The sequence below is a fragment of the Colobus angolensis genome, unplaced genomic scaffold (assembly GCF_000951035.1).
Source record: "Colobus angolensis palliatus isolate OR3802 unplaced genomic scaffold, Cang.pa_1.0 Scaffold69, whole genome shotgun sequence".
NCBI classification, from domain to species: Eukaryota; Metazoa; Chordata; class Mammalia; order Primates; family Cercopithecidae; genus Colobus; species Colobus angolensis.
The window spans coordinates 4,874,596-4,893,568 of record NW_012120598.1 but is presented as its reverse complement, the minus strand read 5'-3'; the positions used below and the strand labels follow the sequence as shown (position 1 = coordinate 4,893,568).

The following is an 18,973-nucleotide window of genomic DNA, read 5'->3' as shown; positions in this document are numbered from 1 at the left end:
CCGGGACCCGCGCCGGACGGGCCGCTTGTCGCCGCTCCCTCCCTTCCGCGTCCCCTCCTCGCCGGTCCACACTCCGCCGCAGTCTCAGCCTGCTCAGCTGGGATGTAGTCCTGATGCCCCGAGATTTTAAGAGCAAAATGCAGACCCTGTCTCATCGCGGGACTCAGCGATTCACTCACTTCAAATCCAGTGTCTTTATAGAACAACACAGTTACACGAAAATCATTTATCAGCGTATATGGTAGTCATCTGGGTTTGGTTTTTTGTGTGTTTGTTTTTAAGCGAGGAAGTAAACCAAGGAGATAACAATGAGTTGTCTACTTTTAAAGTTTTTTGTGTGCTGGAAGACACGCTGTGTGTGCGTGTTTGGATTTAGGGACCCCAGTTTGATCAGGTTAGCGGACTGAGAGGTCAGTGCCTAATATTGCACTGCAAGATGATTAGAAATTTAGACATAAAGTTCACTTCATAAGTAGTTTCCATTAATAGCAGTAGGGCTGACTCGTGAGAGGAGCAAAGATTTAGCAGGATTCACTTGAGCGAATTGTAGAACGAGGCGGTGATAACATTCTTAGGTAGTGTTATCTTGAACTTCAGAAGAAACCGCTCAACTCTTCAGCAGTTGCTTGAGGGACCAGCCTGTCTCTCAGGGTTCCCTCCAGGCTTTCCAAGCTGCTTTATTTTTAGACCCCAGACAGTGACGCTGGGTGGACTTAAGTCAGTTTTACCTGAATTGTGTATACAAGAGCATCTGTCATGAAGTATGTATGGTAATGAAGTAATCAAATCATAAGCTAGATGTTAGGTTGAAGTAAGTCATCAGACTGAGTACTAAATTAAAACTGTTGACTTTAGCCTTCCCTCAACTCTTTATATATGAAACTCCAAACCTATGAAAAAATTGGGGAAAAAATCATACAGTGAACACCCATATACCCTTCACCTGGGGGTCCCAACTGTGAATCTTTCACTGTATGTGCTTTCTGTCTTTATGTTACATAGATGTGCATGCTTTGCTTTTTCTTAACTGCTACCTTTATTTTTGAAATAAAAATGTCTTTTAATTTCCTCAGACACTGAAAAGCATTTATTTAATAACTTAGGAAAATGTGCAGTAAATCTCGCAGGTACTCCTACACTCCACTTATATTTATAATGGGAAAAGTTCTAAGTTCTGTAATTAATAACGCACTCCAATGAAGGACAATTCTCAAATTTATCTGTAGTTTCAAAAGGGAATGTTACATCTATCTGTGTTTTAAAAGACACTAGCTATTCCCAGAATTTTTCCTTAAATTCAAGTTTAGTTTGTATCCCATCTTGTGAAACATTCCCAACCCCAGGTTGGATTTAATCCAGCAGAACCAGAGTGTCAGTGAAAGTATATGAAATTGTTCTGTGCAGTTCTGGCGGGGGCAGCCCTTAGATGGAGAAACTGCTAGTAATTTTCTCTCAGTTTTCCTAAGTGTTGACGTAGAATTCTGGGGAATTGGTTTCAGAAAAAGAGATAAGACTCACTCAAAAGCTGATATGTAAGATTTGGACTATTTCTCAAATCTCTGTTTTGCTTCTCTAGACTAAGCATAGATAGAGAACCTGGAGAGAAAGATCATTTAAGAGACTGAGGAATATTTTTTGAAAGATCATTTAAGAAACTGAGTTTTTTTTTTTTTTTTCTCTCCAAAAGGGCATGAGTTTTCGTTTTGTTTTTTTCTCTATTTGGCACTTTTGAGGGATTGGTCTATAAATTTTTTGAAAGATCATAGGATAAATTTCTTAGTAGCAACTTCCTATTTTAGTGTTTATATTAGGGGAGCCCCAGGTGTCCCTGTTGACAAGTCATTAGGGCCACTTCTCAACCTCTGGCTGCATCATATGCTTTTTTTTCTATTTTGCCAAAGTTTGCAGAAAATTATGTTTTCTAATCATTAAAAAATTGGTTGTGGAGATGGGAGTGGACCTCTTTATAAGCCCTGAAAATAAGTGATTTTTTAAAGTGCTATTCTGCTGCAAACCTGAGTCTCACTGTTTTCTGTAAACAACAGTTTTTTATGATTTATTTATTTTGTGTGGACGTTATTTCCTTTTAATCGGTGCTAAAATTCCATAGTGTATGCTTTCTCCGTGTTTTCTTTGATTAATACTTTGTTAACATAGACACTTGAATTGGCACCAGCTGTCACCAACAAAGCTGCCCTGAACGTTATCAGTCAATCCTGTTAACCAATTGGAGAATTTTTCTGGAATGCTTACTTAGGGATGAAATTGCTGGGTTGCAGGTGTAAGTATGCTTGATATACTTTTCTGCAGAATATCTACACCTGTGTGCACCACAGCTACAGAGACAGGGGAATCTTATGTTGCTGCTAACTGCTCTCGTTATTTAACTTTCTGACATTTGCCGCCTCCCCCGCGCCCCAACACACACACACGCAGTATAAAGTGGTAATTTCTTGTTTTAAATTGAACTTTTGAATGATTTGAATTTGGGCATTTTTTTGTATCAGTTATTTTGGTTTCCCTTTATGTGAATATCCTTTTCCTAGGCTTTGGCTACTTTTCTAATTTGTCCCTTTTTTTGGTTATCAAATTCCAGGCCATTGTCTATTCCATTGTCACTTTTGGGTATTGGAAATATCTTCCCATTCTGTAGCCTGTCTGTTGAACATAAATCTTGATTTTTATGTAATCAGATTTTTCTCCTTACGGTTATGTTCTTGGAATTTTATTTAAGAAATCCTTTTCTATCCTGAGACCACAAAAATGTCCCCACCATTTTTTTCTGTTTCATAGTTTTGCCTTGTATGTTTAGTCCTTGAAGGCATCTGTAGTTCATTTTATATGGTGTGAAATAGTTCTTATTCATTTATTCAACACGTATTGGTGGAGTGCCTGCTGAATATCTACACCTGTGTGTACCACGCAGTACCACTCTTCAGAGTACTTTGTATATATCTGTGAACACATATTCCTGCCCTGTGAAGCTTATGTTGTCCTTCAAGGTAGATCCCTACTGGGTTTCCACCTGTTTTCTTTAGCACTCAGGATGAGTTCCACAATTTTTTTTTTTTTTTTTTTTGAGACGGAGTCTCGCTCTGTCGCCCAGGCTGGAGTGCAGTGGCCGGATCTCAGCTCACTGCAAGCTCCACCTCCTGGGTTTACGCCATTCTCCTGCCTCAGCCTCCTGAGTAGCTGGGACTACAGGCGCCCACCACCTCGCCCGGCTAGTTTTTTGTATTTTTAGTAGAGACGGGGTTTCACCGTGTTAGCCAGGATGGTCTCGAACTCCTGATCTCGTGATCCACCCGTCTCGGCCTCCCAAAGTGCTGGGATTACAGGCTTGAGCCACCGCGCCCGGCCCACAATTTTACACATAGCACCAGTTGAGGAATAGGCTTTATTGGAGAAAGAGAAGGCTTATTAGGCCAGCATCAGCAAGAAAAAAGAAAACCAGAGGGTCTTCATTTTTTCATCATCCCTAAAAGAAGCCTGCTGGAGCCTGTGCTGTCTGCTAGATAGGCGTGTGAACGGAGCCTGCGCAGTCTGCTCCATGTGCACACGTCCATCCCAGTGGAGAACCTTACCCTTTTATTATTTATCCTTTAAAGGCAAGCCTGAGAGCAACGTTAATTATGTGGGAAAAATTAGATCATTTTGTATCAGGCAGTCTAGATTTGGATGCCAGCTATTTGTCAGAAAACCATACCCCATAGTTGGAGATACTGAGAACTGAGAAGAGTTATAGCCCTTTCAAAAGTGGAAAGGGAGACAGTTTCTTAATGTGAGTGTGACAAAGTGTGCAAATTTAGTGGCTTAAAAACACCACTAGTTTATTATCTTACAGTTTTGGAGTCAGAAATATGAAATAGGTCTCGGCTAGAATGAGGTGTTGCCAGTCGTGTTTTTCTAAAGCCTTCAAAGGAGAATCTGTTCCTCGTCTAGCTTTCAGGAGCTACCTGCATTCCTTGACTCATAGCTCCTTTCCTCCATCTTCAAAGCCATTCGCAGCTAACCAGCAAGTCTTCACATTGAATCACTGTGGCCCTCTCTTCCAATTTCCTCTTTTACTTTTATGGACCTTCTACTTTTATTTATTTGTTTTAAGAGACAGGGTCTCGCTGTTGCCCAGGAGGGAGTGCAGTGGCGCAATCATCATTGACTGCAGCCTCGACTCCTGGTCTCAAGATCTTCCCACTTCAGCCTCCCGAATAGCTAGGACTGCAGGTGCACACTACCATGCCTGGCTAATTTTAAAATATAGGAGACAGGTTCTTTTTATGTTGGCCAGGCTGGTCTTGAACTCGTGGGTTCAAACATCCTCTCTCCTTGATCTCCCAAAGTGTTGGGATTACAGGTATGAGGCACCATATCTGGCCCTAGCTGCGTTTTTAAAACGATCACACTCTGGCTGTTTTATTGGCTGAGAATAGACTGGGGGGGGACAAGAGTGGACACAGGGACCTCCTTTAGGAGACTGTTGCAGTACTCCAGGTAAGGGGTGGTGGTGGCTGTGGTACTGATACACGCAATACAGAGCCTATATTTGAACAACCATGGTTCATCCGCATCTGGAATGATACCTACTTAGGTTGATGCACCAAAACTGTGACATGGAGACACGGGTGGTTTAGCATCACCTCTGAATAGCGTTTGTATGAGACGGGGCTCAAAATAAGATTGCTCTATGCAAAACATTTGAATGCAGTGCCTGATGCTCAGTGAGTAATGGTTATTAATGCAAATGAATATTTAAATTCTTCATTTCGTCAAATCTTGTAAGTGGGAACACAACTGTTTTGTAAATGTCGGAATACCAAATTTAGTGGAGCATTCCTTATAAAGGTACGCCTCTTTTTAGATGTGCCATACACTTTAACCTCTCAGAAGGTGCTGTGGACTGAAATTACATATGGAGTCCAAAGACAAATTTATTGACCTACAGGGGGGGTATTTAATAACAGAACCTAGTACTTAACAGTAGTAACACCTCAGAAATGTCCACAAAGAAATACCTATGTATATATAACTATTTGTGCATTACTTAGCATTTTTAAAATTCTAATGTTTTTGTATCAGTGGTTTTAAGCAATAGATAAAAATTTTACATGGGATAATTAAAAACTGAAGTAGTGATTTGTTTAAAATAAAACCACATCTGAAAAAAATCATTAAAAATTTTCTACTGTGTGTAATCAGGAAAATATGTGTATCTATACTTTATTACTTTGTTTTGCTGTTTTATAATATTGCATTTATAAGAGACATCATTTGTATCAAATCCTAGCTGATTAATTTGCATGTCATTGTATCAGTGTTATACTTTGCAGTAAATTATGCTACTAAGGTACAACTTTTAGCTGAATAAACATAGTTCATCTCCATGTTAAGCTTCACGTTTGAATCTTTTACTGAGACTGAGTTGCTTTAATATAGTTAACAGACCCTTAACTTAATTTTGAGGTAACTTACTGATCGCGATTGGTCCCAAAAACATCCCAGTAAATCCAGTAGATTGATGAAGTTGTCATGTCAGGTTAATAAACACCAGTTTTTCAAAAAATTAATTTGTAAATGTCATTTGTGGATTTTCTTTATTTTATTTTTCCAACAGGGTCTCACTTTGTCGCCCATGCTGGAGTGCAGTGGTGCGATCATGGCTCACTGCAGCCTCAGCCCCCTGGGCTCAGGTGATCCTCCTATCTCAGCCTCCCAAGTATTAATAGGTGGGACTACAGGTGCGTGCCACCACGCCCTGCTAATTTTTGTATTTTTAGTAGAGACAGGATTTCGCCAAGTTACCCAGGCTGATTTCAAACTCCTGGGCTCAAGCAATCTGCCTGCCTTGGCCTCCCAAAGTGCTGGGGTTAGAGACATGAGCCACCACGCCCAGCTGATTTTCTTCTATAAGTAAAGACTACTTCCCCCTCTTCTGCTTGCCCTTTGCGTTTTATTTGAATTGGGTCTCTACTTCTTATGTGTCATTTCTGTTTATGTAGATAATTTTAAAATATCTTAAAAAGTCACTCTTGCAGGACTGATCCTTTGAAATACTTCAGCCATGACTAAAAGAGAAGCAGAGGAGCTGATAGAAATTGAGATTGATGGAACAGAGAAACCAGAGTGCACAGAAGAAAGGTAGGTGTTTCTGAATTTTATCATTTTTTTAAAATACCAATATACCTAATTAAAACCAGGAAACAAGTCATAGTTCTTTTGGACTTCCTTTTTTTTTTAAACTGTTCTCAGCATTTTAGGAGATAATGTATTGTTTGATTTCCACTGACTTAGTGTGCTTGTAGCTGAGAGGGAAAGACAGTTTTAAACTAATAATAGTAAGAGGCTGAATGAAATCAAAAGCAATTGATTTCAATAGTTTTCTCCTTTGGGGCATTTAATTCTTTATTCTTTTCCACAGCACTGGTTGCTTTAATTTCAGAAATAGTTTAATTCAACTTGTACTAATTTAACAGATATTTATGAGTAACTGTTGTAAACAACTAATTGACAAGAATATGTGAATAACTAAGATACTAATCTGCCCTTATAAAGGCCACATTGTATTTGAGGAGATAGACAGGTATATGAGTAATTATGTGACCAATACTAAGCATAAAGTGTGGTGAAAAGTGTTAATTCTTGGAATAATAATGGAATCATACTTATTTGAAAGGAGGACAGTAGTAGTGAGTTCAGAATCCAAGGAGAGAACGTGAGTAGAAATAGACATTTGGGTGTCAACAAGAAGATTGAGGAAAGCAGTAGTTAGTGGTCCCTATTTTACTCTGTGGAGTAGGAGGTGAGATAATAAGCTGACAGTAAAAGGGATTGAAAAGTAGTAGAGAATCTCCGTGGAGTAACAGGTTTAGAAATCTCTGCGGTGCAACTGGACAAGATAATTAAGGTTAAGGAAGATACTGAGTGTTGAGAGTACAGTTGAGATTTAAAACCTTAAATTTTTAATAGAGCTTTTCAACTTGTTTATCCCAGTTTTTCCAGCATAAGAAAGAGGGAATGTGTGCTTCTGTGGAATTTCATGTATAGATATTTGTGTAACAAATTACCCCAAAATTCAGAAACTAAAAATGTCCAACATTCGGCCAGATGCAGTGGCTCATGCCTATAATCCCAACACTTTGGGAGGCTGAGGTGGACAGATCACTTGAGCCCAGGAGTTCAAGACCAGCCTGGGCAGCATGGCAAAACTCTGTCTCTATAAAACATACAAAAAAAAAAATTAGCCTGGCCTGGTGACATGTGCCTAAGTCCCAGCTACTCTGGAGGCTGCGGTGGGAGGATTGCTTAAGCCCAGGAGTTTAAGGCTGCAGTGAGCCATGACTGTGCCACCGCATTCCAGCTTTAGTGACAGGACAAGATGCTGTCTCAAAAGAAAAAAAAAAAAAGCCCAACATTTTTTATTGCACATTGTTTCTCAGAGGAACCTGGGAGCAACTTACCTGGGTGGATCTGTCTCGGGGGTATTTCATGAGTTTGCAATGAAGCTGTCAGCCTGGGCTGCAGTCTCCTAAAGACTGGACTAGGGCTAGGGTGTCTGCATCCACAGTCATGCTTGAGACTCTTAGCAGGATGCCGCAGTTCCTCATCACATGATCCTCTCTAGGGCTGCTCATGGGATGGCAGCTGGCTTCCCTTAAAGCAAATGGTCTGAGAGACATAGAATGGCAAAGTAGAAAGCCCCAGTATCTTTAAGTAATCTAAGAAGTGACATACCACTTTATCTTGGTCTTCTGGTCATACAGTCCAACCCTGGTACAGTGTGGGAGGGAACTTTAAAAGGGCATGCATTTAAGAATCATTGGGAGCCCTCTTTGAGCCTAGCATGCATATATTTATGTTTATACATGCATGCACACATGGTCCACAAAGTCTAAAGTATGTACCATCCGACCTTTTATGGATAGTCTAGGTTAGGTGACAGATCGGTATTAATATGTATGACCTATGTGAAGGAGGCAGTAATTGTCATTTACCTAATGTAGATTTTTGCTGTACAGGAATTTAGGTCCAGTTTTATGAGATCATCTACTTTTTTTTTTTTTTAAGAGAAATTGATACTTTAGATATTTGTATGAAGTCTTCCAAGGTTTTAATGATAGTAATAAAAACTTTAAAAAATGTTTAATGTTCAGCTAGTATAAAATAGTTCTTTAAAAATTTGTTTTAAAGTAACATCTGGGCCAGGCACGGTGGCTCAAGCCTGTAATCCCAGCACTTTGGGAGGCCGAGGCGGGTGGATCACGAGGTCAGGAGATCAAGACCATCCTGGCTAACATGGTGAAACCCCGTCTCTACTAAAAATACAAAAAATTAGCCGGACGTGGTGGCAGGCACCTGTAGTCCCAGCTACTCGGAGGCTGAGGCGGGAGAATCGCTTGAACCCGGGAGGTGGAGCTTGCAGTGAGCTGAGATCCGGCCACTGCACTCCAGCCTGGGCGACACAGCGAGACTCCATCTCAAAAAAAAGAAAAAAAGAAGTGACATCTGAATCTCAAGAATAATTGTTACAAAAAAAGAAAAAGCTTGCCTGGCACAGTGGCTCATGCCTGTAATCCCAGCACTTTGGGACACCAAGGCAGGTGGATCGCGAGGTCAAGAGATCGAGACCATCCTGGCCAACGTGATGAAACCCCGTCTCTACTAAAAATACAAAAATTAGCTGAGCGTGGTGGAGCACGCTTATAGTCCCAGCTACTCGGGAGGCTGAGGCAGCAGAATTGCTTGAACCCAGGAGGTGGAAGTTGTAGTGAGCCGAGATTGCGCCACTGCACCCCAGCCGGGCGACAGAGCAAGACTCTGTCTCAAAAAAAAAAAAAAAAAAACAGCAACCTACCATGGCTATAGCTGAAGACTTTGGTAAAAAGGCTTACTTAAGATTTTTTTTAACCTTAAAAAATAACAATAGTATATTAGTATTTTTACGTAAGCTTGTTTTTAATCATGAGGGGTCTATTTTATAAATTTTAAATGTTTTAAGTCAGGTGCGATGGCACACACCTGTAGTCCCAGCAACTTGGGTGGCTGAGGCAGGAAGATCACTTGAGCTCAGGAGTTTGAGGCTGGCCTGGTGTGAACATAGGGAGACTGTCTCTAAAATTAAAATATAAATAAATGTTTTAGAAAAAATTTTAAGTTATATACATTCATTGACTATCATGTATATATCTCATTTTACTTGTAATTTATGTGAAAACTCAACAGATTTTTAATGCATACTGTTTTTGACAATCACAAATGAGATTTAAATCATGTTTAAATTAAACATGTTGGAATACTTAATTGAATTCCACATTCACCAATCCAGCAAATATTACTTAGTGTTTGTCTTCTATTTGGCCCTATGTAAGGATTTGTAAGAGATTTGTAGGATTACTTACCAAAGATTTTAACCCTTTTGAATTCAAAGTGTGAAATAATATGAAAGAGCACTAAGACAGTTTTTAGGAAGAATATAAACTTTTTTGAACATGGAGCTGTCCTGATTACAACCAGTTGTGTTCATATTAAATTAAAGGGAAAGTCTTTTATTTAACTTACTCTATTTTTATATCTTTATATTTTTATTTATGTGGGGAAGGGAAATTGACTAGTAGAGATGGCATACAGATTTTGAGGAGACAATGTGTCTTCCTTTCTGGGTCTAAAATTCTTCAAAATAACTTGAAAATATAATGCAAATGGAAACATAATGTATGTGCAATATTTATATGTGTACACATACACACATATGTATGTACATACATAATCAGGCATATTTACAAGGATGCTTTAAATTTCAAGCTAGCATTTCTCTATGAAATTCAGTGTTCATTTTGGCAATACTAGTTGGGGATGAGCCTACCACAGTATCTGTAGAAATGACTTTTCAAAGACCAGAAATGTGTTTTGGTTTGGGATTATGTTTTTAGCATATTGTTACTTTGAAATCCAGGCTAAAAAATATAACTGTTAGCACTTACATCTTTAACATTTAGCATTGTAGAACAAACCTACGCACCAGCTGAATGTGTAAGCCAGGCCATAGACATCAATGAACCAATAGGCAATTTAAAGAAACTGCTAGAACCAAGACTACAGTGTTCTTTGGATGCTCATGAAATTTGCCTGCAAGATATCCAGGTAATTTTTATTTTTGTAAATTTGTATTGCAACATTTTAGTCTGCATAGGAATATTTTTTCGTTAGCCTTTTCTTTATAGCTATAGACTTTATCTCTGTAAGAAGATTTTATTGGTATTACTGTAAAACTTAAGTGTTTAGAAATAAGGTTTTTAAGCAAAATTTTCTCCATTTAAAATTATATTTTAAAAATTTAGTACTAAAACAAATGAAACATTTGTTTTTTACTTTTCACAAATATAAAATGAGAAGTTTAAATAAATTAGAATCAAAGCTTAAATATAAGTAGTAATAGTAGGGAGCACATTGACTTTTGAAACTGAAGTGTATTTCTAGCCAGCTTCTAACTTCTCAAACATATCATTTAACTAAATGATTTCCACATTTCCCTTTTACCTTTATTTTCTCTGACAGTAGGTTTTGGATAAGAATTTAAATATTAACTGATAGGTCCTGGAATTTATTGTAAAAGGATTTTACTCATGGTAGTATTATAATATGTTATGTCTGAAACATATTCCGAGTCATATTTTGCAATGTGTTTTCAAGATAGGTAGTACTTTTATGTATAAAAGGTAGCAGCTTAAATAGAATTGCCCATACAGTTTTCCATGACCTTTCTTAAACATATGATTAAATACATACTAGAGTTTTATACTTTTTCTTTTTTGTTTTTTTTGAAATGGAGCCTCATTCTGTCATCCAGGCTTTAGTGCACTGGTGCAATTTCAGGTCACTGCAACCTCCACTCCCAGGTTCATACCATTCTCCTGCCTCAGCCTCCCGAATAGCTGGGACTACAGGCCGATGCCTCCACACCTGGCTAATTTTTGTATTTTTAGTAGACGGGGTTTTGCTATGTTGGCCAGGCTGGTCTTGAACTCCTGACCTCAAGTGATCTGTCCGCCTTGGCCTCCCAAAGTGCTGGGATTATAGGTGTGAGCCAGCGCACCTGGCTGAGTTTTATACTATTTTTATATTAACTTAGATTAATGTATATTGTGTCATCTTTTGGATCGTTCTTTTCTGTTTCTCCTGCCTGTCTTGTGATATGGGTATTCTTTATGTTACCGAACTTTTGTGTTAGTTTTTTAAAAATTCAAATCATCATATGCTGCTGCTATTTTTAATAAAATACTGTTGTACAGTAAGTTGAAATGTTTTAACAAAATTTGTGCATTTTATTTGCCTTTTAACCATACTTTAATCTTTTCATTTCAATATAAATCTAGTGATTGGTGGTGGGTAGGGATGATAGAGTGCTCTAAAACTAGGGAATGTGGGAAGGTCTAGTAATGTTACAATTTTAGGATTTAAAGTTTTTTTTCTCTTAATGACAGGATGAATTAACTTAGTCTTTTTGGAAGACTACCTCCCGTTTAATATCTGTTAATGTTAAATGTGAAATACCTAACGGTTCCACTTCAGCAAATTATTCCTACAGAAATGCTCACCTGGGTGGGTAAAGGTATATGCATGAAGATGTTCATGGCTTTGCAAAAACTGAAAACACCTCAAATGTTCCAAAAATGAGATTTGATATATTAGTTCCATAGAATAGGATTTGAGTTAGCTATTAAAACCGGTGAACTTGAGCTGTGTGGGCAAGGTACGTTGAGTGAAAAAAAATACTTGCAAAACAGTCTAATTCTCTCATGTAATCTTCACCTCAGTCTTTGAAATCAGCATATTACTAGTCACATTCTGCAGATGTAGAAACAGATTTAAAGAGGTTAAATAATGTGCCCAGTGTATGGCTACAAAGGGGTATACTGGAATTTGAACCCAGACCTCTGTGACTCCAGAACTCTCTTCACTTGTTTGAGGCAAAAAAACAAAAACTTTTTTAAAGGTTTATGGTGAATATAACTCAGTGTCACTGGACTTTGCCTGGTTTGCTCATACGTAAAATAAAGGGGAATCTGGACTTAATCTCTTAGTTGTCTTTCAGCTATAACATTTATTGCTTTCAATACTTGACCTATCCAAAATGAAAGTATGGCCTGCAGATTACCCAACCTCTTCCAGGTTCTCAGTAAATATTAGTTGGATAAATGGTAATATTTATAATTCATATTGTCATAGAATTCAGGGCTAGCTTTGGATCTAAGGGCATTTTGCGTTACTCCTTGACCCCCTTTCCTCCTTAAAAAGGATATAAGGACCACCACTTCTATTCTTCATGTCAGTGCAAACATACATTTGAATCACAAGTCTTGCTGCTTATGGTAATGCTCTTATATTTTCAGATGTGGGCTGACTTGAAAGCTGAGGGAACAACGGCTAAGTTGCACTTTTTTGAAGAATGTTAACACAAGATCAAATACCAGGCTTGAGTTTTGTCCTTGTTCTGGCTTTTAGTGAACTTGCTAATATGTTCAGTGCCTGAGCGCTTATACTTTCAGAGTTACATTTGCCATAGCTTCTAGTGGATAACACCAGTGTCCACTAGACAAGGAGAAAAAACTTGACCTTAAGACAATTTTTAATGAAATGTATATTAATGGATGAAACTGTCATATTTAATCTATCTGTCTACAAGATTACACAGTCTTTTTTTTGAGATGGAGTCTCGCTCTATCACCCAGGTAGAGTGCAGTGGCACTCACTGCAACCTCCACCTCCTGGGTCCAAGCGATTCTCATGCTTCCGCCTCCCAAGTAGCTGGGATTACAGGCGTGCGCCACCACTCCTGGCTAATTTTTGTATTTGTGTATAGACAGGGTTTTACCATGTTGCCCAAGCTGGTCTTGAACTTCAGACCTCAGGTGATCCACTTGCCTTGGACTCCCAAAGTGCTGGGATTACAAGTGTGAGCCACCACACCCAGCCCTATACAGTTTGTCTTATCCCCTGTTCAAGTTAGATTCATAGTCATTTGTCATGTGTTTGTGCCATGACGACACCATCAGGTTAATTATTGGGATTGAGAGTAGAACTGCAGCTATATGACATGCAGACACAGTTATAAATTATGCAAGATGATTATAATGGAAGCCTGTCTATAAGCTGATTACAGAAAGTGTCTGGAAGTCAGAATTAACATCAGTTTGCCATCGTGTGAAATGCATTCATTATAAGGATATATGAAGGAAAAAACACTAATACTGAAATGATATAGAATTAGGATTCAAGATATTCATAGCTAGGTTAGGTAGTAAGGTCATAAGTGCTTTAATTTTATTAACTTTATGATGAGAGATTTAGAGTAAACCCTTATCTTCAATATGTAGCGCTGGTTACAAGGCAGATATGGCAAGAATATGTTAATATATTTAGATAAATTATCACCACTAATTAAACACTCTTATTCATGACAGGTATAGCATACTTTAAATACATTTCAGAATGAATAATTGACTTTTGGAATTATTTAAAATCCCAAACTAGACTCCAGAGATAGAGAAAACTGACATGACAAATTTGGTGGTATACTGTCCTGAATTACTTTCTCAGTAGTGAAAATATTTTAAATTTTGGCAAAGAATTAAATATGACAAGCTAGATAATGTGTTCTTATAATTTAATTAGTATGTTCAGTAATTAAGTTCTTTTGGTACATCCATTTATTCTAAACCAAAGGCAAGGGACTTAATCGAATGATTGCACTAAAATAATCTTACTCATTTTGTCATCCACGGTTAGCTGGATCCAGAACGAAGTTTATTTGACCAAGGAGTAAAAACAGATGGAACTGTACAGCTTAGTGTACAGGTAATTTCTTACCAAGGTAAGTTACTTTTCATGATAGTTATTTAAAATTTTAGCTCATGTTTTTCTGATATAATTTATAAGTCTTAACTGTTTTACATCGTTGCCTAAATTACTTGATATAACAGCTAAATATTCATGCTTTGGGTTTAGTAGTTGTATTTGACAGGGTGAAACAGATAATATAATACATTCTACCTAGTTTAATCATAAAAGGATATATTATATGGTAGTAAATAGCAGAATCACAGAGAGTATTGGAAGTCAGCAGGTTCCAGCTGACTTCCTAAGAGTACCTCAGTCACACTGCAGAACTGGACTGCTAAGGAAGCTGCTGCCCTGCCATGATCTGGAAAATACAACACCTGGAAGCTACCATGGTGGCTGTCACTTTAACCATGTTGCCTTTACAGTGATCCACACTAGTCAAAAAAATAGACGTCTGCTGGCTGCAGGGGTGCACACCTGTAATCCTACCACTTTGGGAGGCCAAGGTGGGTGGATCATTTGAGGTCAGGAGTTTGAGAACAGCCTGGCCAACATGGTGAAACCCCATCTCTACTAAAAATACAAAATAAGCTGAGTGTGGTGGCACATGCCTGTAATCCCAGCTACTGGGGAGGCTAAGACAGGAAAATCACTTGAACCCAGGAAGTGGAGCTTGCAGTGAGCAGAGATTGTGTCACTACACTCCCTCCTGGGCAACAAGAGCAAAACTCTGTCTCTGTCAGTCAGTCAATCAATAAAAAAAATAGATGGCATAGGCCTCAATGGTCCCCAACCTTTTTTGGCACCAGGGACCAGTTTCACAGAAGACAATTTTTCCATGGATTGGGGCAGGGGAATTCAAGCACGTTACATTTATCACGGGCTTTGTATCTATTATTACTACATTGTAGTATATAATGATATAATTATACAACTCACCATAATGTAGAATCAGTGGGAGCCTTGAGCTTGTTTCCCTGCAACTAGACAGTTTCATCTGGAGGTGATGGGAGACAAGAGGATCAGGCATTAAATTCTCATAGGGAGCACGCAACCTAGATACTTCACATGTGCAGCTCACAATAGGGTTTGCGCTCCTGTGAGAATCTAATGCTGCCAGTGATCTGACAAGAAGTAGAGCTCAAGCGGTAATGTGAGCGATAGGGAGCAGCTGTAAATACACATGAAGCTTCATCCACTTGCCTGCCTGTCACCTCCTGTTGTATGGTCTGTGGCCTGGGTTTTGGGGACCCCTGATCTGCCTGCTTGTCCCCTCTTAGCTCATTTCCAAATAGAAGGCTTATACCAGTGATTCTAAAGCCTAAATCACACCTGGAACCCTAGCTGCAAAGAAATCCAGTCTGTACAGTTTAGCATAGAGAGAAAAATTTGTAATAGACATAGAATCATCCAATCAGCCTTATTCATTACAGTATTTTACTAAACTTGTATGAATACCCAAGTTAGAAAAGAAAATTAGGAAACTATTTTTGGTAGGTTGAATTTTAGCTTTTTAAAATTTAGAATAATGTCATCTCTGAACATATATTGTTCACAATTACGTTTCACAAACCATGTTTTTCTTCAGACTCTGAAAGGTAGTTACGTACTTCTGATCCTTAATTCCCTCAGGATTGATTATTGGGAACAGGAAATAAATTAGTAGTCTTTATCTTTAAAAGCCTAGTGACCTACTGATGCAAGTGTGTTTAAGAAGAGTTTACTTAAAGCCATAATCGTGTGAAATTTAGATGAAGGATTAGGAAATAGATTTTAAGAAAAAATACTTTTGATTCTGATTATTTTTATCGTGTATATTTGAGAAGTGATTCTCTTTATACCACCTGAGAATGATAGTAGTAGTTTCTTGCAATACTGGTTTTCACAGAAGATCAAAGTTGAGTTGTGCTTTTTCTTTAAACTGTACTTTGATTGAATTTTGATATAGATTGTAATAGATTCAGTAAGGAACAGAAGCAGTTATATGATATGATAGTGTCTTAGAGCTGTCATTTTAGTGTGAGGTTATTTCATAGAGGGCTAATTCCATTTTGAATAGATAAATAATAGTATGTCTTAGAGAGAGTACTGCACACATACTGAAATAACTGCTTTTATGGTGTAATTTCTTAATTATAATTTCTGAAACAGGTTTCAGTGTTTTGATTCTGGATAGTTGAGGAGCCTTTGTATTAATAAATTATTTATCTTTGTCTTTTCCATAGGAATTACAATTCTTAACACCTTTATACTAGGAGCTTAAAATATTCAGGATTTGGGTTTTTCTTCATCTAATTTAAAATGAAAATTAGAATTTAATGGTAAATTTAATTTAGCAAATTTGGCATTGTTTTTAACACATCTACTTTGTCCTTTAAAAAGAAAAACTGAGTCAGTAAATAATAATTTTAATTTGTTTAGAAGGATTTTTTAAAATTCCAAGGATAGGTAGCTGCTCGTTTATACTCTGCATAGTCTAATTTTTATTTTGTTTCATATTGGTAATTTTTATTTTTATTTATTTTATTGTGGTATGAACGGGTACTTTTTTTCTAATGATGTTTATAGGTAGGGTTTGTGTGTGTCTTATGTTTTACAAAATTATTTTAAACTTGTAGAAAAGTTGCAAGACTAGTAAAAGAATTCTTGAATATTCTTCACCCAGATTCCCCAAATGTTAACTTTTACTACATTTGCTTTATTCGGTGTAGTTTTTCTCTACCATTTGGGAACATATAAACTAAATTATGTTTTGGTGACTTCTTTATTTTCATTTAGATTCATAATTTTTTTTATCCACTGTTAAGGAATTGAACCAAAGTTAAACATCCTTGAAATTGTTAAACCTGCGGACACTGTTGAGGTTGTTATTGATCCAGATGCCCACCATGCTGAATCAGAAGCACATCTTGTTGAAGAAGCTCAAGTGATAACTCTTGATGGCACAAAACACATCACAACCATTTCAGATGAAACTTCAGAACAAGTGACAAGATGGGCTGCTGCACTGGAAGGCTATAGGAAAGAACAAGAACGCCTTGGGATACCCTATGGTAATGAAATACATAATTCTAGATTGGGTAGAACAGTAGGAATTAAGCTTGACATAGAAGAGACTAGGGTAAGTTATAATCTATTTTACCTGTAGAGTTATTAGAATGAATGTTGATTTTCTTATCTCTCTCTTTTTTAATTGTAACGCACATTTAAGCTCATATGGTGGACAAATTCAGTCCTGCGTGCCAGAAATACAAAGAAGTCTAAAAAATTTCTGCTCTTAGGGTGTTGAGAGTGTAGTTGAAGAGAGAGAAGATAGATGAAAAGAGATAATTGCTGTAAAAGGTAACATGTTTTTAAACTGTTAGTAACTCTTACAGAAGAAGCATGCTATTGGAATCTCAAAGGGATCATAGTTGCCCTGAGGGAAAGTTGAAAAGAGTTTATTATAAATAAGATACTATTGGGCAGAGAAAGACATTTAAGACAGGAAGTGTTATGTGCAAAGCTTAGACCTCGGGGTATGCATGAGTAGTGAGAAAATTGAGTGGTTAAGGAGTTACTCTGTAGCATTACAGAACTGTTTTGATTGATGAAAATAATTGAAAAATGAATATGGTGGTGGTATATGGCGTAAGTTGGAACAGGTAGAGACTGAGTGAAGGGAAAATAGGAGCATATTATTATAATTATGGCTAGCTGATAGGTGGTTTCTTTGGGAGTAGAAAGGAAAAAGTAGATGAAAACAGTGATAGGACTGAACAGATTGACAGATTTGATGAGAGTAGAGAGGGAAGATACAAGTATTGATCTAACTTCTCAAGCTTCATCTTGGTGACTAAGACAGTAATAATCTTGATAAAAATTGGTTCCATCATCATTACATGTTTATTGAACACTACCATATGCCAGGCACCATGTTAAATGCTGGGCTTAATTAAGATGGTACACTAGAAAGAGCATGCCTTCAATAGCCCAGTTGGGGAAGTAGAGAAGTCTGGTATAGGAAATGTTTTTTCACATTGATTACCGGTTGAAACAACATTTGGAACATCAAGTTAAAATAAATTCATTATTAAGTTGTATTTCACCAACTTTTTAAATGTAACTATTAGAAAATTTAAAATTACATAATAGTCTGCATTATATTTCTGTTGGACAGCCCTGATCTTGATAATTGTCGCCTTTAGTTCTGGATGTTCTTACTGCATTCTTTTGATAAATACCCCTGTGTTCTTTTTTCTGGAACTCCTGTTGAATCTCTTGAGTTGATCTGCTGCATCTTTTTTCTTGTTTATTTTTCATCTTTCCTATCTGCACTACTTTCTGCAAGATTTTCTTGTCTTTATAATATAACCTATCTGATTTTTAATTTACAATGGCTCTTCATTTTTGTTTGTTCCTTTCTGTAGCATTCTGATCTTATATTGCCAATATCATGTTTTCTCCTACTTCTCTGAGTATATTGATTATAGTTTTAACTTTTAAAAAGCTTTACTGCAGTATTTCTGTTTCTTGTGGATTCTGCTTTTCTTGTGGTTTTTGTTTGTGTTGTTTTTAACCTCTCAAATATCTAATTATTTTTGCCCATCTTTTCACATTTAAGAATTAATCACTTTAGGCCGGGTGTGGTGGCTTACGCCTGTAATCCCAGCACTTTGGGAGGCTGAGGCAGGTGGGTCCCTTGAGGCCAGGAGTTTGAGACCAGCCTGGCCAACATGGTGAAACCCTGTTTCTACTAAAAATATAAAAATTAGCTGGGCATGGTGGCGCATGCCTGTAATCCCAGCTACTTGGGAGACGGAGGCACGAGAATCTCTTGAACCTGGGAGGCGGAGGTTGCAGTGAGCTGAAATTGCACCACTGAACTCTAGCCTGGGCAACACAGTGAGATTCCATCTCGAAAAAAAAATAAGAGTAAATAACTTTAAAGCTAATTAATGTGAAGTTCTGAAGGATTTGATAACTATACGCTGATAAAATGAGGCATTGGCTATTTCATTAAAAGAATTTCAGGCCAGGTGTGGTGGCTCATGCCTGTAATCCCAGCACGTTGAGAGGCTGAGGTAGGAGGGTTTCTTGAGGCTAAGAGTTTGAGACCAGCCTGGGCTATATAGCCAGACTGTCTCCATCAAGAAAAAAA

At 37.6% G+C, this 18,973-nt stretch overlaps 1 protein-coding gene across 2 annotated transcripts in view; it reads left to right on the top strand.

Moving 5' to 3' along the window:
* GABPA (GA binding protein transcription factor, alpha subunit 60kDa) overlaps positions 1-18,973 on the top strand; it is a 42,784-nt gene that overhangs the window by 1,321 nt on the left and 22,490 nt on the right. For both annotated transcript variants that reach the window (XM_011926516.1, XM_011926515.1), the window contains exons 2-5: positions 6,033-6,135; positions 9,990-10,134; positions 13,780-13,864; positions 16,641-16,886. In XM_011926516.1, coding sequence (XP_011781906.1) covers positions 6,059-6,135; positions 9,990-10,134; positions 13,780-13,864; positions 16,641-16,886 — 553 coding nt within the window. In that variant the 5' untranslated portion in view covers positions 6,033-6,058. The remainder of the gene's footprint in view (positions 1-6,032; positions 6,136-9,989; positions 10,135-13,779; positions 13,865-16,640; positions 16,887-18,973) is intronic.